This window comes from Ictalurus punctatus, chromosome 4 (genome assembly GCF_001660625.3).
Source record: "Ictalurus punctatus breed USDA103 chromosome 4, Coco_2.0, whole genome shotgun sequence".
Classification (NCBI taxonomy): Eukaryota; Metazoa; Chordata; class Actinopteri; order Siluriformes; family Ictaluridae; genus Ictalurus; species Ictalurus punctatus.
Window position 1 is genome coordinate 28581801 of NC_071284.1, and position 27418 is coordinate 28609218.

Below are 27418 nucleotides of genomic sequence, written 5' to 3' on the forward strand. Positions count from 1 at the left end.
CACATACACATTTCATTTATTTATTTATTTATTTATCAAAATACACAAGGTTCAAGCTCACTGATTTTCAGTGAAGTCCCAACTGGCAAACCTGTATAATACTCAGATATAAATGTGGAACATTTATGCAGGAGTATGCATATTAAAACCGAAAAACCGTGAATAAAAAATAAAAGAATTAAATAAATCCAATGATAAGTTAGCAGTGCTATTACCAATATCTCATCTGGAATCGCTCTGTTCTACTAGAAAAGTATTATGCAAAAGGCAAAAGTATTCAAAACAGGTCAGTAAGTATGCATACTAAATAAACAAGTATGCAAAATACGTTTATAAAAGTTAAAAGCACTTGGAAACCCTCATCTTGTGTAATTATTGCCTTTGAAACCATCACTACTGTGTACAGACGCTGTTTATTAGACAGAGTGAGAAAATGAAGTCAAATTAAAGGAAAACTGGTGGCTCTTATGTGGCTTGATTTGGGTCCTTCTCGTCCCCTCGGAGGGAAGAACCACTACAAAACGATACAAAGTTTCCCTTTTATTCTATAATAAAACATTTCAGTCCTGATGAGTACGGACTTCATTCACAGTGTACGAAGTGACTGAACGATCTGATGAGGATGACAATGATGTAAATCATATCCTATAGTCTTCACACTCACCAGATCCTAACCCAATGACCACGGGACGACATTTCCTCTCTAGTGATGCGTTGCTTACTAAGTTTGTACTTTACGTGAATGGATTTCGAGTAACGACTGAAAGGAGGAGCTGTATTTGTTTAAATGTTGCGTTTCGAAACAGCTAACTCCTGACAAGATCACTGACAACTGCTTTATAAAGAGTATACTGTTATCCTGAGAGCAGGAAGTAACTCACTCTTCCTCTAATTCAGCACTTCCTGTCATGTATTAGAGCAAAAGCACTCAAAACTCAAATCATAGTTAGGCTGTGAATGAGTCAGCAAATACCTGCGGTATCTAAAGTCCATAAATGGACCATTACACCACTCTCCAAGCTCGGGAGTCACATCCTGAACCCCGATGCACACATGATCCACTGACAAACAAAAATATAATGTTCCATTCAAAGGGTTATACACGGGTATGAGGGGGGAAAAAACTGGGTAAAAAAAACTTCTGCAGTGTATCTCGTAAATACAACCAGGTTTTAGAGCAACATACACTCCCATCCAGATTCCATCCCATCTTTACTTCTGAGAGACTCCGCCTCTCTAAGATACTCTTTTTACACCCAATCATCTTACGGACCTGTTCCCCATGAACCTAATTAGTTGCAAAATGTTCCTCCAGCTGTTTATTTTTAGTAACACTTACATTTCCAGCCTTTCTTGCCCACGTCCCAAATTTTGAGACGTGTTGCGGCCATCAGATTCAAAAGTACCTTATTTTTTTCCTTAAAATGGTACGTTTACATTTGATATGTTTATGTTCTACTGTGAATAACATAAGGGATTATGAGATTTGCAAATCATTGCATTCTGCTTTTATTTACAGTTTTCACAGCGTCCCAACTTTTTTGAAATTGGGGTTGTAGTAGAATCAACAAACTAGAATAGCCTTTTGGAAATAAAATGAAAAAGAGAGCAAAACACATACTCTCAGATGTGTCAGGGGTCAAGAAACTAACACACCTACCACCATAAAGCGTTGTTTTAAAAAAAAAAAAAAAAAATCTTATTTAAAACACTTATTCAGACTGTTGCTTTGATCATATTTACAATATATTTACAATAGAAACAGAAGCTCCAGAAGCAGTGTGTGTGTGTGTGTCGATCACAGAGCGTTGTATTCCACACATTTGGAAGGATCTGTGGGGAAATGCTTCTGACAGATTGTCATTAACCTCTTCAGACCCTAAATAAAGAGAGACAAAGTTAGCAGCCAACGTCCTCCGTGACATACACACACTACAACGTTTACTACAAATACATTTCCCTCGATGACCAACCTGGATGTATTTTCTTTGCGTTTCGTCGTTGAGAACGTGAGCGACGTGTTTGGAGAAGATTTTCTCTCGGCCGGTACGAGCGTGGATTCCCACCATGGTCACACCGATGGGCCACGGCGCGTTCCCTATCGCCATCTGCAGGTAAGCATCGTTCGCCTGCGCAAAACAGAACGTAATCGGAACGCTGCCTCGCATCGCTGAGAACGTTCGATCATTTCAAGACGTGGTAAATGGTCTGCACTTATATAGCACTTTTATCCAAAGTGCTTTACACTGTGTCTCATTCACCGATTCTCTCACACACACACCCTCACAGTCACACACCAATTGTAGCAGAGCTGCCATGCAAGGCGCTAACTTGCCATCGGGGGGAACGTGGGGTTCAGTGTCTTGCCCAAGGACACTTCGGCATGTGGAGTCATGTGGGCCGGGAATCGAACCCTATGATTAGTGGACACGTGTACGCTAGGTAGGATTTTAACACGCATTAACATTCTTCTGTCCGCTTCATGTCATGACTCGTTCATTTGTTGACAATTTTAGATAGATACGCGGCACAGACTACATTTCTAATCAGAACATTAAAGCTATTAAGTTAGCTAGATGCTAGCTGTCAGTCTGTAGCTTGCGTTATTTCTATTTTAATGCTTGAAAGCATTGACAGACTTCGTAAGCCATCTGGCACGAATTACGACCGTCAAGACTTCTTTCTTGCAGAACCTGCGAGATGTTTCCCATGTGTTTTGGCTCTTTAGAGAACAACATCCTGCAAGTTTCATTCTCTAGCCAGATTAAGTTGAATGCTGCAGAGAAGGTAATATTTAACACGTGTAGAAGGCACCTGCACTCTGCCAATACGCTCCAGGTCCAGTCAAAAGACCAGATTTCAGAGTCTAACTGCCAGCATTACAGTACACTACAGCTAGAGAACTTATCTGGCACAGCAGGTTCTGCAGACACAAGAAAATCTTAACCAGCTGCTAAACGACGAAACTGAAAAGCTACCAGATTGGACTGGGGCTACTGCATTTGCCGTTCTCCGTAGAACTTCTGATACAAAGCATAATTCTTGATTCTTATCCAAGTTGTGAAGCAGCAACACGTCCCTAAAGCGTCCCCGTATCACCGCATGCTTAACTCTCACTATGATGTTCTTACGTATGCGCTGCCAGAGTTTCCGTGTACGTGCCGCAAGTTCACCACTCGGTGGGCGGGGCTTAACAGCGATTTACTCTCATTGGCTAGCGAGATTTGGATGGATAGCTTCCTGATCAGGAAGTAGAGACTTCAACGGTGCGAATTTTGGAGATCGTTCTGGATGCGGTTCCCTGTAGAGTTACAGTGTTTGTACTCTGTAGTGGAAATTTACTTACGTACTTAGTCAGTCTTGCCGTCGTCATCGACATCGTCCTCCACCTCCTCAGCTGGACCCTCGAGCTGGAGATCCAACTCACTAGCCAATAAGAGTAAATCGCTGTTAAGCCACACCCACGCGAGAGGTTTGCAGCGGAATAGCGAACGTAAACTTTGAAAGCGGAGATGAAAACTCGGGCACCGTGTTTATAAACCGTGATAAATAGTGAAAACGAAGCGTAGAAAACTGGTAGCGAAGAATGCTGATCGTGTTCAATTTTTGCCACCGAGTTCACAAAGTTTTTTTTTTCCCCTATCGCTGCATATTTTGTTCGTTTTGTGAAAAGTTACGTTTAATTCCATAGACATCAAAAGGCCCAAGTCATCCAAAAAAGTTCTACTCTTTAACTCATTTGTCCACAAAAAGGCTTGGGAATCATCCAGGCACTTCTTGGCAAATTTGTGTTCTTGGATAGTGGAAGTTTCTGCCTTACTATTCTCCCATGAAGCGCAATCTCTTTCTGATTGCCGAGTCATAGACCCTGACCGTAACCGAGGCAACAGAAGCCTGCATTTCTTAGCATGTTTTTTTTGGGGGGGGATCCGTTATGACCTCCTGGTTGATTTGGAAAGATTTTGGCAGGTCAATCACTACTGGGCAGATTCACTACTGTTATGAAATTTACAGCTTATGACTCACACTGTGGTCGTCTCCGAGCAGCAGAAACGGCTTCCAAACTCCTTTCCGCACTGATAGAAATCAACCCCCCCCCCCCCCCCCCTCTTCAGAAATGTTCTTTACTGTGATGTAAGAAGCTTATCGAATCTTTGCGTTGGAACTTAATGGTAAAAGGTTTATACGTTTAGCAGACTGGACTCTAACGAAGCCCGTCTGTGCTCGATCAGCCGAGTCACTGCAATATAGAATGACATGCTAAGCATGGCGTGGTTTCTGTTTCATTCCGTACTCGGAGCTGATTAAAACTGAAACGAGGAATCGGCAACTTTCTTTTTTCATACATTTCAAAGCATTATATTCACACAAACCGACTACTACTCACCTTTACGTACTCCCTCTGTAGCATGAACTTAATGATGTCTGTGATGGATTCCTTAATGTCTGCAGACAAATTCTAAGACAGAAGAGGTCGAATTAAACTCTACTGTATGTCCCATCGTCCCACAGAGAACAGTCTAGTAAAGTTGTGTACCTTCTTGCTCAGTTTTCGGAACAGAGGCCTTAGATAAGACTCGGTCTGTTTCTGTGTTGCGCTGGCCACCTTTCCCTGTACGCTCCTCTTAATACGGTCCTCTCTGCTATTCAGGTCTTTAGCCCAAACACCCAGCAAGAACTACACACCCAAACGCACACGGTCAGGAACAATCAAATGTAGCTTTTAAACTCTTTTCTAGACATTTTATGTATATTGTAGACTGTAATGAAAGTTGAACACTAAATATTTTCCTGAAAATACAGCCAATGTAGTTATAAATAAAGCACATATTACTGGTATCTGTAAAAATAAAATAAAAATAATAATAATAATAATAATAATAATAATAATAATAAAACAATAAAAACATGAACAGTGCTATATCATCACTGCAGCAGCCATGTTGAATAAACAAATAATGTTTTTCCTCCTTATCGCATTTGGCATCATTATGTTCCTTAGATTTCAACTCTCCAAGTTTAAGGCAGAAAATGTACCAGAAAGCTGGAGACAACGATGATAAGGAGATGACTGTTCGATTTCAAAATTACACACAAATAAACAAACACTCTGAATCATTCACTTGAATATGACTTTATGTAACAGTGACTATGTTTACATGGACAGCAGTAATCCTATTATTGACCTTATTCTGAGTAAGACAATATCCTGATTAAGGTGTTTACATGAGTCGCTTTTAGAATACTCCTTTCACGTTCCTGTTTTACATATTATAGAACATAGATCGATTAACGCTTTCTGACGTTCCCTCCAGAATTTCACGTATCGACATACAGTTGGTCTTCGTTATGGGACCGTATACAGTTTTAGGTGTTTCATTTTTAATTTTATGAAAGCTTCAAGTGCAGTTAATTATTTGTCATGCTGTACGTGCTAATAGACAACTGCTTGAAGCAGTGGGCTGCGTCCCACACCGCGTACTTACCCATTATATAGTAGTCGAAATGCATGTCTCTCACCTACTATATACTGTAGTACGCGGTTTTGGATGCAGCCGTGCTCTCTTGTTTGCCGTCAGAAGCAGACATTAATAGCGTGCTTAAGGTGTGTACATGTCTTTAATGCACTTCGATAAGGTGACTAAAATAGGCATCTTAAAAAAGTCTTAATTTGATTTGTGTTTACTTCGAGTATAACTTGAGCCGGATTAAGGTAATCAGAAATCGCTGTTTACATGCTTGCTTCTTAGCATTGTCTTAATCTGGTTAATATAGGATTATTGTTGTCCATGTAAAGGTACTGAGTGTTAACTAAAATCTTTTGACATTTACAGCATTTGGCAGACACCCTTATCCAAAGCAACTTATATTTATCGCACTTATACAACTGAGCAGTTGAGGGTTATGAGGGTTTCATTCTGATTACTACTCCAACCACAGAACATCGTGGAATTAACTTCTTTTTTTTTTTTAAAGCATGACTCACCCGCATCACTTTTTCTATAACATCCATATCTTTCACGTCATCTCCGGTGCCCAGAGATTCACCGAGAGCCTGCAAGTTATAACACATGACTTAAAACATCACAATGATTACATTACTTCAAAAGATAAAACATTTGTATAACATCGTATAATGTACAACATCGTACAACTAGAAATAAATCGTCACATGCACATAGCAGTGTATATTAGAAAGAAAGCCAGTTTGTGCTGAATTATAACAACTATTAATGATAATGTGCATATGTTTTTAGGAGTTGAACCACAGCACCACCTGCAGGCTCACAGTTGAAACTGAGAAACTTGTTCCATTACAGATCGCTACATCACAGAGCGGTTTCAGGAACGCGGTGGGAAATAAAACTCCCAGCAAACCCTGGTGCAGTTCGATTGCAGTGAGGAAATGACTCTGAATTAGCAAACATGCAGCGGATTTTAAGTTGCTGCATTTTTTCGTAGATGTGAGCTGCTCAACTGAGACAAAGTACTGCAGAAATATTTGGACCAATGAACAAAAAGAGAAGGAAAAGAAAAAAAAAAAAAAGAAAAAAAAACACGATGCGATAAACTAGTTGATTTCAATCTAGTTATTTATACTGCATCGTTTACTGAATGCCAGTTTAGTGTTCTCTGTGCTCGTGAAAAACGCCATCAACATATTTCTGACCAGTGAGTGAAAATTTTACGCGGATGTTTTCTGCCGACGTCTCGTTTTCTTTTTTAGCTCGTTTAACTATGTGCAGTGGGAGTTTCAAACCAAATACTAAACAATCAATCAAACAAACTGAAAGTAGACATGTCCTCAGAAAAATGTGGAACATGAACTAGGTTGAGATTTGACTAATTTCCTACCACTAGCTCCTCGATGGTGGTGTTCTCCTCATGCACTTTAAGATCATCCTGCATGTCTGGATCTCCAGCCTCCTGTCCTCCTACGATCTCATTCAAATACTGCTGATCGATTTTATCCATGGCAGCCTTCAGATCGTTCCTCAAACCCTAAAACACAGCCATTCGTCAGGACCAACACTGTGTCTGTGAGAAGCTGATCAAGTGAACACGTGAGACGTCTTGCCTTGTTCACTTCCGGTGCGAGGATCTCGATCTTGCGGAGCCTCTGGAAGGCGTCGTAATCGGTCTCTCCGAACAGACGCACCGGCTCCCCGCGCTCCCTCAGACGCCGGATCACCTGCACGCGAGTTACACAGTCAATACACCGCATCATAACATGTGGCGAGGAGCAAAGCGGAACGAGGAACTGTTCACACGTACCTCCTGTCGAGAGAGGGTCATGGGTAACTTCTCCTCGGTGAGCTCCAGCTCTAGTACGGGGTTGGATGACGTAGACGACGGCGCGGTCTCCTCCTCCTTCTGCTGCTGCTGCTGTTGCTGCTGCTTCTTCTTCTCCAGCTTCGGATAAGGAACAGAGGAAAGAGGCACAAATGAGAGTGTGTAAAATCTATTTCGTTTATCTTTTTGCTAAAGAAAACAAAGCCTGGTTTATGCTTCATCAGACCTGCTTCTGAAATGAGCTTTTAACAGCCTGGTGTGTTCGTAGTCTTTCAGAACAGTAGGAGGATTTTATCTCACTGTCGAACAAGGTCACGCAGGATGATGTGTGAAAGTGAATCTTTTATTGATGTCTGTCCAAATAATATATTGAGCTTCTTGGAAAAATACTTCAAATGAGACGACGAGGACGTCGCTGGTTGGTTTTTCTGCGGCTTGTTTAACGGAAAACGGGAACTTTTCTCCGAGGAACCTAACGTTAAACAGTACTTAGTGATTACGCTAATACACCTTAATCAAAATCCCTACACATTAATTCCACTGTGTTGACTTGAAACAGAACAGACCACTAAATTTCCTCCATGACTTAAAAAAACCCCCAAAGAGTTAAGAACATACTACAAGCTACACGGATTAAAAGCAGTGATGCTTTAACCTCGAAAGGAAATGCAGATAAATGAACAGATTCACTGCAACAAAGACTGCTCTGTGATAGATGTGTTTGAGAATAGTGTTTGTTCTCCAGACACAGTTAGAGCTTCCGGAGGTTTCTGCTCTCTTGGTGCTTTATTCACACACTGATCCTGGTCAGTCACTGAAGACCTAAGCGCCACATCGGATGCGTCGGTTTCAAAGAGTGACGTTTTCAAGCTCCTCCACATCTGAAGTACTTTTTGAATGGAAGTATAAATCAGGCTTCAATAATCCTCTTCTCCACGCACTAATGTGAACGTCCTGTAGCAAACTCTGACACATCATACGCATGTCTAGCACATGCAGCTGCTTAAGACAGGACAAAGTCAACTCTCACACAATTCAGCCTTCATACAGACATGAATACACACTACATGGCCAGATATTTGTGGACACCTAACGTTCACAGCCATATGTGCTTGTTGAGCATCCCGTTCCAGATCTAGTCCCCCTTTGCTGTATAATAACCTCCACATTTCTCTTCTCTTCTGGGAAGACGTTCCACTAGATTTTGGAGCGGGGCTGTGTGTTCATTCATCCACAAGAGCATTTGTAAAATCATGCACTGATGAAGTCAGTGTTCCAGGTCATCCCAAAGGTGTTTGGAGAGGTTGAGGTCAGGGCTCCGTGCAGGACACTCGAGTTCTTCCACTCCAACCTCAACACACCATGTCTTCATGGAGCTTGCTTTGTGCACCGCATCACTGCCATGCTGGAACAGGTTCAGGACTCATAGTTCCAGTGAAGGGAAACTAATGCTAAATCGTACAAAGTAGAGATGCACCGATACTAAACTTCTCAGTCAATACCGAAAACCTATCATTCACAGTGAGATCGGCCGATACCGATAGTTCTGTCTTTTATACCTTCTTTTAAATTAATAATAATTAATTGCATTCAATTTCTGAAAGAAATGCAAATAAAAATTATTCTCTCCATTTCACAAGCAACAAAACAAAAGCATTTCTACTTCATCCTCGACCATCAAACTGGTAATATACAGTGTAAACTATTTTATATATTAACATTAACCGGATATGAAATACACTACACTAATATTTTTTGTGCAATATATACTACCTTTTTTGTCAACTCATCTTCATTTAAATCTTTCAATAGTATACCGGTGCTTTAATTCAGCATGAGTAGCGCGGCAAAATAAAGAAATAAATATTAGCCTCGACGCCGAAACTCCTGCTTCACTGCTGCTCACTTCCGGTGTAAAATGTTATCAGTGCAGAGCTTACAGAGATTACAAACTCCAGTTTTGTCATCATTCCACACGAGAGACATCATCTTTACACACAGCATGAAATCCATGTGTTTTCCCGCCCTCTTTTGATTGACATGATATAATCGGCCCTGGTCATCAGATGTTTTTCATCGGTGCATCTCTAGTACAACTGTGTGCTTTCAATAGTTTGGGGAGGAACCACATATGGGTGTGATGGTCGGGTGTCCATAAATTTTCAGCCATGTAGTGCAAAACACATTGAGGAACAGCTGTACTTATTCCCATGGACTACTTAAACGGCAAATAATAATAATAATAATAATAATAATAATAATAAATTACAATAAGGTAGATTTCAAGCAAATGCTGCTGTGGGCTTCATGCAACAGTGAAAGCAAAGGCGAAAAGGAAAGAAACATGTAAATTCGTTTAATAGTTCTTTCTCTAATGCATACATTAAAAACAAGGTCATGCATACTGGTGCATTCTGCCTGTGTGCACTATACCTGCTTCACAGGCTGTTCATGAGCAACCTGCACACCGACACGGAGAGAAGAACAGACATTTCAAGAGAAAGTGGTTTGAAAGAGAATGAGAAATGCACACTCAGTTATCAAGGATAAGTTGAAAATGTAGACAAAGAAGTTGATGCCACACTGTCTGACTGACATCCAGTTCATCAAAGGGATTTTCGTGGATTTGGGATTTAGTAAGGGAGTTCACACGGTATTCATTAACTTACATTGTAGCCACATCTTTTGTAGTAGTCTTCTTCCTCCTTCTTGGCAAGATCACCTCGCTTGAAGTACTTCTTTGTGTCCTGGAAAATTATTATGGTAAACATCACAAACACATGCATAGGTTATATTATGGTGTCTAAACTGCATAAACAACTAGCAGCGTACTAGCTCTAAAATAAGATAACTTGCTACGTATACAGTGCCCTCCACTAATATTGGCACCCTTGGTAAATATCAGCAAAGTAGTCTGTGAAAAAACATCTTTGTTGTGACGAACCTTTTGAGGTTTTGTTAATATATATATATATATATATATATATATATATATATATATATATATATATATATATATATATATATATATATTATTTTATTTTTTTTTTTTTTAAATACCCTGCGCTCATGGATAAACAATTGCAAACAAAATACAGTGAGTTATTGGCACCCCTATGAATTCATATGAGAAAAATATATTTGAAGTAAATTCCCATTGATATTTGACATTTTTGTTAGTACACCTGGGTGACTAGCAACAGGAAATTGTTCAACCATGACTTCCTGTTTCACAGGGGTATAGATATGAGGTAACACAAAGGCCAAATTCCCTTAGTCAATCATAACAATGGGTAAGACCAAGGAATATAGCTGTGATGTGCGGCAAAAGGTTGTTGAGCTTCACAAAATATGAAATGGCTATAAGAAAATAGCACAAGCATTGAAAATGCCCATTTCCACCATCAGTGCAATAATTAAGAAGTTCCAGTCAACTGGAAATGTTATGAATCAACCTGGAAATGGATGAGTGTCTATATCATCTCAATGCACTGTGAAGAGGACGGTTTGAATGGCCAAGAAATCTCCTAGGATCACAGCTGGAGAACTGCAGAAGTTAGTTGCGTCTTGGGGTCAGAAAGTCTCCAAAACTACAATCCGAAGTCACCTACATCACCACAAGTTGTTTGGAAGAGTTTCAAGAAAAAAGCCTCTACTCTCTTCCAAAAACAAACTCAAGTGTCTTCAGTTTGCCAGAATCTACTGGAACTTCAAATGGGATCGGGTTCTATGGTCAGATGAAACCAAAATAGAGCTTTCTGGCAATAAACACCAGAGGTGGATTTGGCGCACCCAGAGAGGTAGCCATATGGAAAAGTATCTCATACCCACAGCTAAATATGGTGGCGTCTCTTTAATGTTTTGGGGCTGTTTTCTGCCAGAGGACCTGGACATTTTGTTAGGATACATGGCGTCAAGGACTCAAATATCAACAGATATTAAATGAAAGCCTGACTACCATTTCCTCAGAATTTCATCACTCTGGAGAATAAAATCACCAAATCAGGATGTGCTAAGTTACAAGACTCTCACCCCAAAAAGTCTGAGCACTGTATTATAAGCAATACGTGCTTTAACCAAGTATTAGTTAAGTGTCAGCATTCACACAGCCTGGATATTCTGAGAGTTTTCTTTGTTTTCACTTGAATTTGTTGGATGCTTTATCACATTAAAGGTGGACACACATCTAGCATGAATCATCTTGGTTTATTATTCTTTTCTTTTCTTTTAAATAAAACAATCACGGAAGTTCTAACAGGGGTGTGTAGACTTTTATATCCACGAAATAAGATAGAACTTGTAGTTTTACATGATATGGAGAGAATTATATTTACAATACGAAGCCATGTGAGCTCCAGTCCAGGAGCCATGTTAGTAGTTAGCAACTCCTGTCCTTCTGTCCTGTGTATTTAGTGTTTCCCTGCTCTGATACACTCACACCAGCACATGACTCATAAATTCACTGATTACTGCTTGAAAAAACAACAAAATACAGAGTTCACCGAGCTAGGAGAGTCCGTTAACGCTTAGCTAGCTAGCTGAAGGAAAACATACAGCCTAGCTAACAAAACTAAACCGTTTAAATCCAACACTCACGTCCACGAGCTCTTTCTCTTCCATCAACTTCCGCTTCCTGGCGATTTCCGCTTTCAGAGTGTCCATTTCTCGGGAATCGCGAGTCTCTGGGTTGTTTGTTAAAGACGCGAAAAAATCGCTTGCGTAGATTAAACAAACTTACGCTGCTAGTAGCCAGTGAACAGGAAGTTATGATTAAAGACTTCCGGCAAACGTTGTGTGATTAGGCTTGCGCGTGCGCCTTCTAGTGGCTCAGCCGTGTAGTGGCACGTGGTTAAGTATTGCGTCCCATGTTAATTAAGGTGAAGGCTCTTCTCCTTCTCCTACTTCTTGTTGTTGTTCTTCTTCTCCTCCCCCTCCTCCTTCTCCTCCTTCTCGTTCTCCTTCGTCTTCTTCTTCTGCTCCTTCTCCTTCTTCTTCTTCTCCTTCTTCTCATTCTTCTTCTTCTTCTTCTTCTTCTTCTTCTTCTTCTTCTTCTTCTTCAACAGGAACATCATACACTGTCATTCAATTGCAAATATTAAACATTATATTGTTAAGAATGTATATACCACTTATAAAGAAAAAGAAAAAAAAGATGCCTGTGGAAGTAACATACTGTAATAAAGAACAAAATAATAATACAACTGGGTATATAACTATCAAATAAATACTTGCAAAGCTCACAGTTTTTAAGGTCTTTATAGCTTTCTTATCCAAAGACTCTCTAATATTGTCCATGTACAGTCTTTCGTCAGTCAATAAAACCATCAAGTTGGGTTGCTTATTAGTAAATTTGCATTTATGAATGTGAAATTTGGTCAAAAATATGAATAAATCAATTAAATAAAAGCACTTTTCATCCACTTTAGGATAATTATTGAAGCCAAAAAGTACATTTTCCCTTAAAATAATTTCCCCATTGGCCGTTCTCTATCATGGCCCCATAATAATCCCCATCTCTGAATCTCTGAATTGGCTACATCACTGTTTCCTCTCCACTAATAGCTGGTGTGTGGTGGGTGTTCTGGTGCACTATGGCTGTCATCGCATCATCCAGGTGGTTGCTACACACTAGTGGTAGTTGAGAAGACCCCCCCCCCCCCCCCACTATGTAAAGTGGGGTGAGTGTCTAGACAAGCGCTATATAAATGTAACTGTAACTGAAATAATAATAATAAATGTGAGAGGTCTTAAATACTGAATATTTTCATTAACAAATTTCTTTCTTACACCACAATACTAGTATTGTGATTGTAATACACAGTATTAGAACAATGCCAAAATAAATGCAAAGTTATTTCATGTCTTCTTCTTTACCTTCTTCTTCTTATTATTATTATTATTATTGCTAATAACAATAATCATCATCATCATCATCATCATCATCATCATCATCATCATCATCATCATCATTATCATAATACTTTCCACTTGTCTAGTTATCTAAGATTGCTGTACATATATACAGTATTGTGCAGACTTAAGCACCCTATTTAAAAAAAATTACTTCTACATTATGAAGTCAGGTCAAAAATTTAATGTTACAGAAAAAAATTTGTATGTCAGTACAAAAAGTAGCATATCATGTAAGAGACCACAAAAACACAATGAAGGCTGCTGGATTTTGCTGCAGAAATAAGATGCAAGTGCAACAGTCAAATTCTCCAGAAGAACCGTGTCTGTTCTGCACGATATTCAATAAAACTGAGTCTGTTTTTTTTGTTTTTTGTTTTTTTTTAAACCAATGCATAAAGCAGGTCAAATTGCCCCAACAGGGTGTGATTTTTGAAATATTTGATATATATATATATATATATATATATATATATATATATATATATATATATATATATATATATATATTCCATGTAAGCCTTAAGAAACTTCTTTTTATGTTTTGTACTGCATATGCACTAGGGAAGTGAACAAGTAAACATGTATGATTAAATGAAAACATTTGTGTATCAACCATTTTTAAATAATTGAATTAACAGGACACCCAATTTTGATTTATTTATTTGTTTGTTTGCTTGTTTATTTTCAGAAAATAATTGGACCCAATATGGGGCATTTTGACCCACTTTATGCGTTCGTGTAGGTTTGTTGGTTCATGCATTCTAGGGTTAAAGCAAAGGGTCGTCACACCAAATATTAGCTTTGTTTCATTTATTACACTTTACTGCTCTTTATAGTATTTATTAACGTAGAAACGTTTAATTTCATTATTTTTGAAGGTATCTTCGCTCTACAGCAGACGTTTACACAGTACCATATATTTAAAAAGAAACTATTAATATAAAAGAGTTTCTGAGCTTCATCAAAACACAAGTGGAAATGTGTAGCCTATATACATTCATATTCATATTTACATTTAATGTTTATTGCATACATGTTTATTGCAGTAACGTTATGTTTTTGTCTGGTTTTTGGTGCATAATATAAAAAACAAAAATTAGGTCTAAAATATTCTCTTCCACTTTTATTGCCTTTGTTTAGTGTTTTCTTCTGAATCCTGATGCTCCATAATAACAGTGGTTTATTGTCGATACCTTAGTATTGGGCAAAAAAAAGGGGGGGGGGGGGGGGGGGGTTTGACTTAGAGATCAGACAGAATCAGACAGAGGAAAAGTTTCTCTTGGTTAACAGTTGACTGTGTGTATGTGTGTGTATGTGTGTGTGTGTGTGTGTGTGTGTGTGTGTGTGTGTGTGTGTGTGTGAGAGAGAGAGAGAGAGAGAGAGAAAGAGAGAGAAAGAGTGTTCCTGCCTGCATCTTTTAAGTCCACCTCAATGCAAATCTCGGCCATTCACATTTGCGCCCCACAAAATATTAGCGACCGTCAGGTGGCGCAGAGGACCAGATGCGACGAATTAAAAAAAAGAAAGAAAAAAAAGAAAGAATTAAGCGATTTATTTATTTGCATCCGAAACGAGCTGCACCGGGGTCTCCTCATCCTGCATGCGGATGGACAGACGCATCTTTATCCTGGGAAAACCGAGCGCTCTCCCGTCCTGAGCTCTTCTTCCACACTTGGCAGGATTATGAATGATGGAGTGTAATTCTTTCCTGTGATTAAATCCTCCTCTGGATCCTCTCCGGTCTTAAACATGGAGCTGGCGGAGAGGAGACGGAGCCGGAAATCACAGAGCTTTAAACTGATCAGCGACTCAGGTAAGAGATTTTTTATTATTATTATTATTAATATTCTCACCAAACGCAAACAATAAAAGCGAAGGAGCGAGTAGACAGAGAGCCGGGAATAACATACTGCATGTCAAATCCCAGATCTCAGATCTCCAAATGTCCACAAAAGCATGAACCCCAGATCTCACGTCTCTGTCACACAACCTTTATTACTGTCGCCTCTTTTTATTACACTTTAATCTCCAGTAATAAATATAGAAATATAGCTACAGGCCTGTTTCAACCAGGATTAGGCCTGCTTTTATTGAAATATATATTTTAATGATGTAGGTGTGTGTGTGTGTGTGTGACCTCTGAAAAGCACCAGACTGCCTACAGGTGGGATTTTAACTGCGCGGGCACGAGCATCAGGGAGCGCGCCGTATAGATTGCGTCATCCAGTAATGTAGTGCATAACACTGCTGTTTTGTTTGTTTGTTTGTTTGTTTGTTTTTTAATCCACCTGATTTTATGTGCCAAAAGAAATTTTGAAATGGGATGCCAAATATATATTTTTGAGGCTTAGGTGGAAAAATGGAGTAATGGAGTAATGAATGAATGAATAAAAGAATGAATGAACGAATTAATGAATCAGTGAAACAAATGCCACAGAAATATGTGAGAGTGATTAGGCTAGTATTAGAAAATGATGCAATTGTTTGCCAGTTTTAACAGTAGCGAAAAATGCCCCCTTGATGAAAATTCAATTCCGTTCAGCTTTATTTATGTAGCTCTTTTAATAATGGACGTATACACCGATCAGACATAACATTAAAACCACTGACCGGTGAAGTGAATAAGATTGATTATCTCGTTACAGTGGAACCTCGGGGAGATATATTAGTGAACAGTCAGTTGATGTGTTGGAAGCAGGAAAAATGGGCAAATGTAAGGATCTGCTCGACTTTGACAAGGGACAAATTGTGATGGCTGGACAATTGGGTCAGAGCATCTTCAAAACCAGCAGGTCTTATGTGGTGTTCCTGGTATGCAGTGGTTAGTACCTAACAAAGTTGGTCCTAGGAAGGACAGCCGATGAACCAGCAACAGATTTCAACATGACAAAGAGTTCAAGGTGTTGATTTGGCCTCCAAATTCCCCTGATCTCTATCAGATCGAGCATCTGTGGGATGTGTTGGACAAGCAAGTCTGATCCATGGAGGCCCCACCTCACAACTTACAGGACTTAAAGGATCTGCTGCTGACATCTTGGTTCCAGATACCACAGCACACCTTCAGAGGTCTTGTGGAGTTCATGCCTTGACGGGTCAGAGCTGTTTTGGCAGCTCAAGGGGGACCTACACAATATTAGACAGGTGGTTTTAATGTTATGGCTGATCTGTGTGTAATATGTACATTATAGTAATGACACAAAGCAGTTTATAGAAATCCAGGTATAAAATTTTAACTAGAAATTTTATTAAAATGAATCCATTATACATAATGATTAAGCCAGAGGTGACAGTGGTGAGGAAAACTCCAGAGGAACCAGAATCAAAAGGGAACCCATCCTCTTCTGGGTGACTCCAGATTATAAATCATTAACTCTTCTATAACTGTATATGAATGTTAGGCTTAGTAGTGTCAAAAATATGCTGTCATAAAAAATAGATGCAATTTTGAGATATTAGCTATTTAATAAAAGAGAGGGGACAGCTAAATGGGAGGTAAAAAAAAAAAAGATACAAGCTATTAGGACTGGGTTGTATGCAAATATCATGATGAATTACACTTAAATCAGTGCCCTTTTAAGCGATATGATGGGTCCTTTCAACAGTATTTTTATAACACAGTATAATACAGACTAAAGAGATTGGACATTACTTTGTGTTTCATTTTTCTTATTTTTTTGTTAAAATTACTTTTTTTGTTGTTAAAAATGTTTTTTTTTTACAGGTATTTTAAGACCACCTCTCTGTCAGAAAACCTAAATAATATTATCATTTTAGCATATTGTAAAAATGTCCTCAAATATCATGATATATTTCTTAAATATTGCACACCCCTATAGACCACCAACATTTAACCAATCAGACAAGTTAGTGTCTCAACTTGCCTAACCACTTAGGTTACTTGTTAATTCAGAACGTTCATGATCTTTCCCTAGCATTCAGTGTTCAAGTCTAAGCAGCATGTGTACATGTGTTTAAAACAGCCAGCTTCAATGAATTTCTGCCAGAATTGCCGACTTTAAAGGTATTATTTTGGCATATGGTTAATACTATTACTGTTATTTAGCCAAACTAACAGGGACGTAGCCAGAACATGTACATTGGAGTGACCCAGTTTAACAAAGTGATTTTAATGTGGTGGCAGCTTTGACAGTGGAAAAATAGCACAATAAAGCTGTAGGCTATTCCATGTAAAGAATATAAATAAATAAAAAACCCACAGGGTCTGCTGTTATAGGAAAATAATCAAGGACAGAGTGGTGTGATTTGGCTTGATGGAAAGAGGAGTCAAAGATTTCCTATAGCAGCATGTCCGGAATTGTAACCACAAGGTTACCACTCAAAATGTTATGCTTATACCACAGCAATGTACCAACGAATACAGTGTTTAATTTATTAATGAATGACATGTCATACTTTAAACAATTTATAGATAATTTAATGTTGTGGAACAAGTTAGTTCCTGTTACCACTTACAGTATAGCAGCTATAAACATCCCTGTGAGATTTGTAATCATGAGCTTAGTCTTTTTTGGCTAAGTATGTAATCTGATTCTTCACGATACTATTATGAATAAGGGGTGACAAATTTATAGTCACTTTAGTCAGAGATCACAAGATGTTAAGAAATTAAGCAGCTCTAATGGAAGATTGAAGAGGCATTTCTTGAATAACAGTGCAGCACTTTCTGCCAGCTAGCTAATCATAATATGTCTGCTACTGTATCTATTGTTCCATCCAGCCATCCATTTACTATACCACTTATCCTACTGGGTCGTGGGGAACCTGGAGCCTATCCCAGGGAGCACTGGGCACATACATAATCACACACCATTTATACACTATGGACACTTTAGACAATCAGCCTACAGCCATGCATGTCTTTGGACTGGGGGAGGAAACTGGCGGAACCCGGAGGAAACCCCCGCAGCACAGGGAGAACATACAAACTCCGTACACACAGGGCAGCAATGGGAATCGAAACCCCACACTGGAGACACACTGGAGGTGTGAGGCGAATGTGCTATCCACTAAGCCACTGTGCATCCTGTATCTGTTGTTATTCAATTTATAAATTTTGAACTCAATTGACCTAGAATATTTTTTATAATGCTCTGAAAGTTTTGCAAGTTAATACTGAGTAGGTCTTCTTCCTCTAGATTATGGACATACGTCTGACAGTGTGGAGCACATGGACACGGACAGTGAACTTCTGGATGCCTCTGAGAATGAAAGTAGGCTACTATTCATGATGTTATGCTAATACAACATGTAAGTGATGGGTGCTGAAGTTTTTACCCCAATCTCTCTCAGCATGGCTAGGTGAGGAAGGCATGGAGATTAAGAAGCAGATTACGGGCATGATGCGGCTGCTGAGTGATAAGGCAGGACGTGTGTACCAGAGAGTGGGCAGAGAGGGGGAAACACTTAAAGAGGAGCCACAAGAGGAGGGTTTGAGCTGGACTTTGAGTCACAAGCAGGACCCTGAAGAGCCTGAGCATGGCTGGAACTCAGTGTCCCACAGTCAGTATGACACAAGATCCAAAACCCAGAAGATGCTGGACCAGGGCAAAAGCAGAGGTGGGTCTCAAAGCAGAGGAATAAGTTCCACAGTACTGTAGCTACAATATTCAGTATAAGTTTCAAGTTTCAAGTTTCAAAGCATTATTTTATAAGCCAACAGTTTGTATAGAACAGTCCTTATTATAATAATTAATAAATACATGAACATACATTTATTAGAGAACATACCTAAATAAACAAGCATCACTAAGACCAAGGAGCTATCAAAACTGTCCCCAACAATTTCAGGACAAGGATTATAGAATATATTGATAAAGTGTAATTAATATATGTAACTAACATTTAGAATTAATACTTAGAAGCATAATCTAATAATCAATATTACCTAACAAGCATAATCAATATGTATAATCAATATTTAGAAGCATAATCTAAAACCATAAAACACTTTCTAATCAAGTTACATTCTAAGTGTGTGCTGAGCTAGAAGAATCCTGTGTTTTTACTGCATAGCAGGTGTTTTCTGTATTTCCTGTGTACTGAGGTAGAAGAACCCTACGCTTTGTCTACAACAGCTTCACTCTATGGCAATAAATTAGCAATTAGACATTCACCAAAACTGTGTTTCCAATCAAAATCTTTTGAAGCTTGCAAACCAATGTCAAAATAAAAGATAAGACTTCCAGAAACAAGAGCATCAGGCTGGGACGAAAGCCAGAAAATCATTAAGGTATAAGGGTGAATTTGCGGACAGAGTAAAAACCTTGTCCTCATAAAACCTTTTTTTTTATTATTAAAAAAATCCAACTGGCAGCGCATGCGCCACAAACGTAAGATATCGTATAGACATGAATAATTAATTAAGGCAACGGTGATTGGTTTGCTTTTAGAAAGAAGATATTAAAACCCTGCCTAGAGATGAGCTCACAGTCTGAGAAGAGTATAAAAGCCCATGTATTTTTGCAAGAATTTGGACTTTCTGCAGGCTGTCTCACTTTACTGTTTTAAATAAAGTTTAATTTCTTTTGACATCTATAACCCCTGGTCTCTGGAGGTTTTTTGACTTTGGTTGGAGGGATTTTTCCATTTTTCATCAGTAAAAAAAAAAAGAAAGAAAACATTTTGCCCCAACAAATGGCATACATATTGTTTAAATCAGAAGTTATAAATCCCAATTAAATCCATTCCAGTTCCAGGTTGTAACATTACAAAATCTGCAAAAGTTCAAGTGGGGTGAATACTTATATTCAATAGGGGTGAATACTTTTTAAGGTGGCAAAAAATATATAGTTTATATAGTTTATATAATTATAGTGTTAGCTATATTAGCAAATTGTTTTTATTTGATGGGTTCCATCTAAGCACAGAAATCTCTTCTTTCCTGTGGTGGGAAAATATATAATATACGTCAACAATCACTAGAAAAGAGTTGCAGGACAACCTGAAAGCAGCATGAACAACAGTTACACAGATAACAATAAGCAACGACCTGCACCATAATCATCTGCGTTCCTGCACCCCATGCAAAACCCCTCTGCTAAAAAAGAAGTACAGAGACGTGCGTCTAAAAGCATTTAGACTAACCGGAAGTCTTTTGGAACAATATATTAGCTTGGAGTATCACGTTTGAAGAAAGAAAGATTGCATGTGCTGTATATTAGTAACCCTGGCAAATGTTTATAGCTTGTTGTATAGTTAAATGAAACCACAATGTACCTTAAAATTCAACACTTGGTACTTAACTGTGTAAGATTAAAAGAGGAGAAGCATTGCACTTCCAGGATGATGCACCCTGGATGACAGAGAGATTTAATGCCTTCACGTGAACCGTCTAGACTGTCTAGACATTTCTCTTTCTGACGCACCCACACACACAAAGTCAAGTAACGAGCCCATTGTCTGGTGTCCTTGCCTCACTAAATGTACGTCACATTCACAGAAGTGTGTGTGTGTGTGTGTGTGTGTGTGTGTGTGTGTGTGTGTGTGTGTGTATGTTCTGTCTTCAGACTTTGCTCTGCCCTCTGTGCCTGCCAGCTTGACGACAGAGTCCAGCTGCTGCATGTGCAATTGTAAGAGCACTCTGCAGGCCATTCTGCTGGAGTTACGCACAATGAGAAAACTCATGCAGACTCAGAGAGGTACAGTGTCACACATACACACAACCAGCTTGTTTTTTCTTGTACATGCACAGATTCACATGTGGTATGTGAACGTTAGGCTCACCGGAGAAACAGCGTGCTGTGGCCAGCGCATCTCCCACCTGCAGGAGGAGATCTCGTAAGAAGAGGGCATTGCAAAGAATAATAGCAACAACCCCATCCACAAAAACTCCCACACCTTTACACACTCCCATGGTCGTTGAATCGTTTGAGAAGATTGGCCATGAAACAACTGAAAATAAAGAGGATGAAAAGAAAGACAGGGTTGTGCCATGCCCTCCGTCGACACCCACATCTAATCCTCCAACCTCAGCTCAGTACTGCCTGAACAGAGATCAGAACTGCACAGAGGTACAGATGAGTGTGTTTGCATGTCCATATGTTGTGTATATTTACTATATGTCTTGTTGGCAAAACATAATTCTTCTTAGGGGTGCCATTACCCCCCCTTTTTAAAAAAAAAAAAAAAGAAGAATGAGCTCATAATTAAAATCAAATTAAAAATCTATTTAAGTAAGAAGTACGTAGAAGTACTAAAACCACTTTTTTCCACTTTTTAAAATCCGTGATTAGTCTACAATAAAACATGCGTGATATGAAATATCCGAGCTGTTTCTCTTGCAGCTGGAAGTGCAGCTGGCAGAGGAATATGAAGTGTTCATCCCGAAGGCACAGCTGGACTCCATCCTGCTGAACTACACACGCTCGGGCAGTCTGCTCTTCCGTAAGCTGGTGTGTGCCTTCTTCGATGACGCTACTCTCGCTAACTCCCTGCCCAACGGCAAGCGGAAGAGGGGTCTGAATGACCAGAGGAAAGGACTGGACCAGAACATAGTGGGAGCCATTAAAGGTGAGCGAAAACAGTAGCAAACGTTTCAATAATTACGCTGTCATATATACAGTACAATATCATTTAACTTCCCAGTAATACTGTGATAATGTTAAAAGTTAAGTCTTTCAAGTCTTGAGGTTTTCATGGTCATACTAGTGAAGGTGTTTGTTTTAGTCAAATGGGAAAAGTATTTCGAAATTCAGTTACATTCATTAAGCATCATTTCTCAGAAATGAGCGACTGTAAGTGCAATTATTTAGACTAAGAAAGTACAATATAATGAAAATGCATTATTAGTAGAATACATAAGGAATAAAACACGACAGGGAGGTGTGATGCCCTAAAAAACTGTTTTAAACCTCTTCACAGCAATCTTCCCGCAATTGCATTTTTTAATTAACCAAATAATCACACGTAATTTTGAATTTGATGGCCTCAACACGTCTTTAAAAAAGTTGGGAACAGGGGCAAGAAAAGGCTGGAAAAGTAAGTGTTACTGAAAAGAAAGAGCTGGAGGAACATTTTGCAACTATTTTGGTTAATTGGCAACAGGTCAGCAAAATGACTGGGTATAAAAAGAGTATCTGTGAGAGGCAGAGTTTTTTTGTTGTTGTTGTTTATTTTGATATGCAATATAATGAATATTGCAGTAATGTGAAAGGGTCAAATGGACATGCATTAGCCTAGTTATGAGCAGGGTTGAACAGAATTCTATCAGAAGCTAAATTGTTTATTACTTATTTATCTGGAATTTAAAACAGGGGGGAAAAAGCCAAGCTTATACATGGTTGCTGCAGAAATTATATGATGTGCTGTTAGTGAGATATTTAAAAACAGAAGGGGCTTCGAGTAGAATCTGAACCCTAACATTCCAAAAACATTGTGTTGTCCTTGGCTCCGCTTATCATCCATGCCTTATCATCCATGCCTAAGCCCCGCCTACCAGATTATTCAGTGACCAATGGCATTTATCCACGTTAATTCAGTAGACATCTAGTTAACATTTCATCTCATTCTATGTGAAACACACAAAGTACTGACACACCAGATAACTTAGATTTGTTCCTGCATTCCAAGCATGAATGACCATTAATGATTAATGTGGCTAATTTGGTGTCCAGAACCTCCATCTTGTCAAAGCAGCACCCAGATTTATTTGTAACAGTAAAAACAATACAAATTGTTGACCAATGCACCATTACCATCATTTTGTTTGTCGACTGATGTGTTATGTAATACTGTATACTGCCTTCACCTAATATCTTAGTTTCACATCACTGTCTGAGTGAAGTGTTCACAGAAAAATACTGCACGGCAAACAGGATCGAGAAGCTTCCTGGGCCACGAGACTGGGTCCAAATCCTTCAAGACCAAATCAAACTGGCTCGACGGCGCTTAAAAAGAGGTCTGTGAACCTGTGCCTTATCGTCTCTTGTGGCTTTTGCAATTTGTTTACGACCTTTTTGTTATTAATTATAATGCACTGTATTGTGTGTGATTGAACAGCGGAGACGTCTACAGACTGTGATGAGATCAGCAGGACATGTACATATATAACAGGTACAGAGTTTGACAGAAAGGCTTGAAGGAACAAACTGTGTACACAAGCATAGTGGTGAAGAGTACAGTGGAAGGAGGAAGCCATGAAGTGTTCAATGAAAGGAATTTTCACTTATTTCTGACCACTATCTTCGGGGAAAAAAAATTATTTGGTTGTTATTACATTGTAAAAAAATTCTCAGAGGTCAACTGATTTTTTTTTTAATGAGTCTAGTTTAAATGTCTGGTATTAATTACTGTATTCGATGATCACTTATATGATATTTGTACCATGATAGTTGCTTATAAATAACTAAATTATTGTGCTATACAACAAAATCACATTAACTTCATGTGAATTTTACAATTTTAAAAGGAAGTGCATATTTTTTTTTTTAGACATTTTTCATGTTATGTTTTACATGTGCACTTTTCACACATTCTTTTTTTTCCACACAGTTTTTTTTCTACGTGATTTTTCTTCACATGATACATTTCTTTTCACATTTTACATATGATTCATTTATTTTCATGTGGTTTTTTGATGATTTCTTTATTTTCTCTGCATTTTATTTTCATGTGATTTGTGTGTTTTTTGTAATTCAGAATTCCTTTGTTTTTACTGATGATTTTTGTCCCCCAGATGATTAATTTAAGTGTTATTTTCACATCAACTTTTCACTTGTGATTCACACGATTTATGGATTTTACTGTGATTTTTATTCATGATTTACTGTACTTGTATTCTCATGCGATTTTTATACAAGTTTCAGTATTCACATGTGATTTTTTCACATGATTCATTTATTTTCAGATGTGCCCCCCCACACATGTGAACAACATATGATCGAACACGTGAAAGTATTTGATTTTTAAGGGTGACCTTCTTTACTTTTATATTTTATCAGCCCTTCACGTTGACGTTTTCTTTAGACATTTGGAAATCTTCCGTCACATTCCTGAAAAAATCTAAAAATGTCTTTTTCTTCTTTTTTTTTTTTTAACTTAACTAATACTGAAACAGTGACATCTGCTAAACATGTAATGATAATAATAATAATAATAATAATAATAATAATAATAATAATCGTAGTAGTAGTAGTAGAAGTAGTAGTAGTAGTAGTAATAATAATAATAATAATAATAATAATAATAATAATAGTTGTTGTTGTCTTTTAAGCCAGTGTATGATTTATGTCATGTTCACATGCTTTCTGCTCTTCGCTGTAGGTGCTGGTTGTCAGGTAGCTGTGCAAAATACTTAAGATGACTCCTTTTTTTCTCATGGAGAGCAAGCAGTTTGGACTGCACCATGTTCCAGTGATATTGCAAGTGTTATCAAAGGCCTCAAGGTCATTTTGTTCTTTGTGCAAGGGCTCAAAGTATTTAGGCAGAAGAAAATTGTGCCATTTTGTTAATCAAGGACTAGATGAACTTGCTCATTCAACAACAGAAACCTCCCTCTCTGAACTCTCTGACTTCCCTACATACACTGATTATATTTTTATGTTTCAATACAAATGCTTCTTGTTAAATTGTGTGGTTTTAAATGTGTGTGAATGACAGATTGTTGAGTCGGTGGCATAATGTATGATGCGTTTTTACTTCCTTTTACCTCATTGAAGCACTTCACCAAACCAAGTTCTGATGATAAGAAATTTATGACTGTGTGCCTTTAATTCATTCTGCTGTATGAAGTAAAATCCTCTGCAGTAGGGGATGCACCAATCCAAATGGATCCTTTTAGGAGATTGATATAAGAGTCGACTCTGCAAGCTTCTGTTATGTGAAACATCAGAGGTGTGATGGTGGGTTCATTTATGACGAGCTGTATCCTATGTCCAAGCACAAGATCACAAAATTGTCCATGGATCAAATTGTGTGGCAAATATTTCAAATCTAATCTGATACCAGTCTAGCATTTCAGGTTTGTTTCAGCCGTGATATCGGTACACAGCATTGGATTGGTACATCCCATGTCCAACTGTATCCCATGTCCAAATGTCCAACATTCTTCTAATGAGCATTTTACTCCACTGTTATAACAGTTGACATAATCTATATTGTACCATTTTCTGCTAGAGTTTGTAACATCCTCTTTGCGCAGTAGACAGTGTATCAGTACTGTAACCCCAAGAGCTGTGCCTAATGACTTGTGCTAAATTTCTCCCAGTGTAAGAGGATGTATTTATGTAACGTGCACAATTGTGTGAATTATGTCCCACATCTTAGTCACATGGATTTAAACTTCACTCACTTAAAATTCTTCATTGTTTATTGTACTATGTGCACAGATTGTCAGATGTCAAGTTGTTTAAAACCGTCAGAAAAAAATAACCTTGACCTTGAGGGTTTTATTATTATCTTTTAACGTCTATACACCGATCAGCCATAACATTAAAAACCACCTGCCTAATATTGTGTAGGTCCAACTTGTGCCACTGAAACAGCTCTGACCCGTCGAGGCATGAACTCCACAAGACCTCTGAAGGTGTACTGTGGTATCTGGCACTAAGACGTCAGCAGCAGATCCTTTAAGTCCTGTAAGATGTGATGTTAGGCCTCCATGGATTGGACTTGTTTGTCCAGCACATCCCATAGATGATTGATCAGACACTCTTTGTCATGTTCCTCAAACCGTTCCTGAATAATTTTTGCAGTGTAGCAGAGCGCATTATCCTGCTGAAAAAGGCCACTGCTGTTAGGGTATACCGTTGCCATGAAGAGGTGTACTTGGTCTGCAACAATGTTTAGGTAGGTGGTACGTGTCAAAGTAACATCCACATGAATGTCAGGATGCAAGGTTTCCCAGCAGGACATTGTCCAGAGCATCACACTGTCTCCGTCAGCTTGCCTTCTTCCCATAGTGCATCCTGGGGTTATCTCTTCCTCAGGTAAGCGACACACACACACACACACACCTGGCCATCCACATGATGTAAAAGAAAACATGATTCATCAGACCAGGCCACCTTCTTCCATTGCTCCATGGTCCAGTTCTGATGCTCACATGGCCATTGTAGGCACTTTCAGCAGTGGACAGGGATCAGCATGGGCCCTTGGCTACGCAGACCCATGCACAGCAAGCTGCAATGAACTGCGTTCTCTGGCACATTCCTATCATAGCCGACGTTAACGTTCTGCAATTTGTGCTCTGCAGCCGGTTCTCCGGTTGTCCTTCCTTCGACCACATTTGGTGGGTACTAACCACTGCATACCAGGAACACCCCACAAGACCTGATATTCTGGAGATGCCCTGAACCAGTCACATTTTGGCCACTGTCAAAGTCACTCAGATGCTTTCACTTGCCCATTTTTCCTGCTTCCAACACATCAACTTTGAGAACAGACTGTTCACTTGTTGCCTAATACATCCCACCCCTTGACAAGTGCCATTGCAATGAGATAATCAATGTTATTCATGTCAATTGTCAGTGGGCAGTGGGTTTTAATGTTATTGCTGATTGGTGTAAACTTTACTGTATTTTCTTTGGGAAAAGGCAAGGTGCCCAACTTCTCACATTATATAAGGTTAAGCAGTAGATAAACCTGGTTGGTGTAGATTTCATTTCATTACAGAAACTAAACAGTAGTAGTCACAAAGCAGCTTTACAGAAATCCAGATGTAGAATTAGATTCCTAATGAACAACCCAGTGGCTATATTGTCAGGGAAAAACTCACTGAGGTGACATGAGGAAGAAGAAAGGAAACCATGCTCTTCAGGGTCAAAATGGGGTTATAAATTATTACAGTAAACGTGTAGAAAAGAAAATGAAAACAGTCGTGTATTGCAAGGATTTTCACTAAGAGCAGATTGTGAATAAGAGTCCTGGGGTGAGTCTTTATGATTACAACAGCAGTAAATCTAATTTTATTATCAGATCCACCTGAAGCAAGGGGGAGACTTGGGATTACACTGGCTTTGGGAAGTGCAGATTTTTAAGGTATCAATGCACAAATCTTTACTCACAAAAACAACAATATTAATATCACATTAACAGATAAAGTAAATAAGGCTTAGAGGGTACAGAGACTTCAGTACAGGTCTTTAGTTTGCTTATTATCATAAATAGGTATTGTCTGTGAAGAACAAGTTGTGTCCCAAGAGACATACTATACACTATACACTTATACTATGCGCTATACACTCTGCCGTCTAGT

At 38.7% G+C, this 27418-nt stretch overlaps 2 protein-coding genes across 4 annotated transcripts; one reads left to right on the forward strand and one right to left on the reverse strand.

The window, feature by feature from the left end:
- Positions 1–11: 11 nt before the first annotated feature.
- Positions 12–12075, reverse strand: prpf18 (PRP18 pre-mRNA processing factor 18 homolog (yeast)). Of its 2 annotated transcripts, XM_047153298.2 has the most exons (11): positions 11890–12075; positions 9963–10040; positions 9727–9753; positions 7276–7413; positions 7079–7192; positions 6856–7002; positions 5987–6055; positions 4538–4678; positions 4388–4459; positions 1974–2129; positions 12–1879 (listed from the first exon to the last, which is right to left on the reverse strand). In XM_047153298.2, exons 1-11 carry the CDS (start codon positions 11953–11955, stop codon positions 1799–1801), a joined length of 1089 nt encoding a protein of 362 aa, XP_047009254.1. In that variant the 5' UTR covers positions 11956–12075; the 3' UTR covers positions 12–1798. The 2 variants fall into 2 exon arrangements, with proteins under 2 accessions (XP_047009254.1, XP_017322138.1); XM_017466649.3 differs by lacking the exon at positions 9727–9753 and having other exon boundaries at positions 11890–12073.
- A 2497-nt stretch (positions 12076–14572) lies between these two features.
- bend7 (BEN domain containing 7) lies at positions 14573–25593 on the forward strand. 2 transcript variants are annotated; one of them, XM_017465230.3, is made up of 9 exons: positions 14573–15019; positions 18348–18437; positions 18517–18783; positions 20733–20864; positions 20944–21236; positions 21510–21735; positions 23009–23122; positions 23224–23277; positions 24487–25593. In XM_017465230.3, the coding sequence occupies exons 1-9, from the start codon at positions 14956–14958 to the stop codon at positions 24519–24521; spliced, it is 1275 nt and encodes a 424-aa protein (XP_017320719.1). In that variant the 5' UTR covers positions 14573–14955; the 3' UTR covers positions 24522–25593. The 2 variants fall into 2 exon arrangements, with proteins under 2 accessions (XP_017320719.1, XP_017320720.1); XM_017465231.3 differs by having other exon boundaries at positions 14582–15019; positions 18363–18437.
- Positions 25594–27418: the final 1825 nt, after the last annotated feature.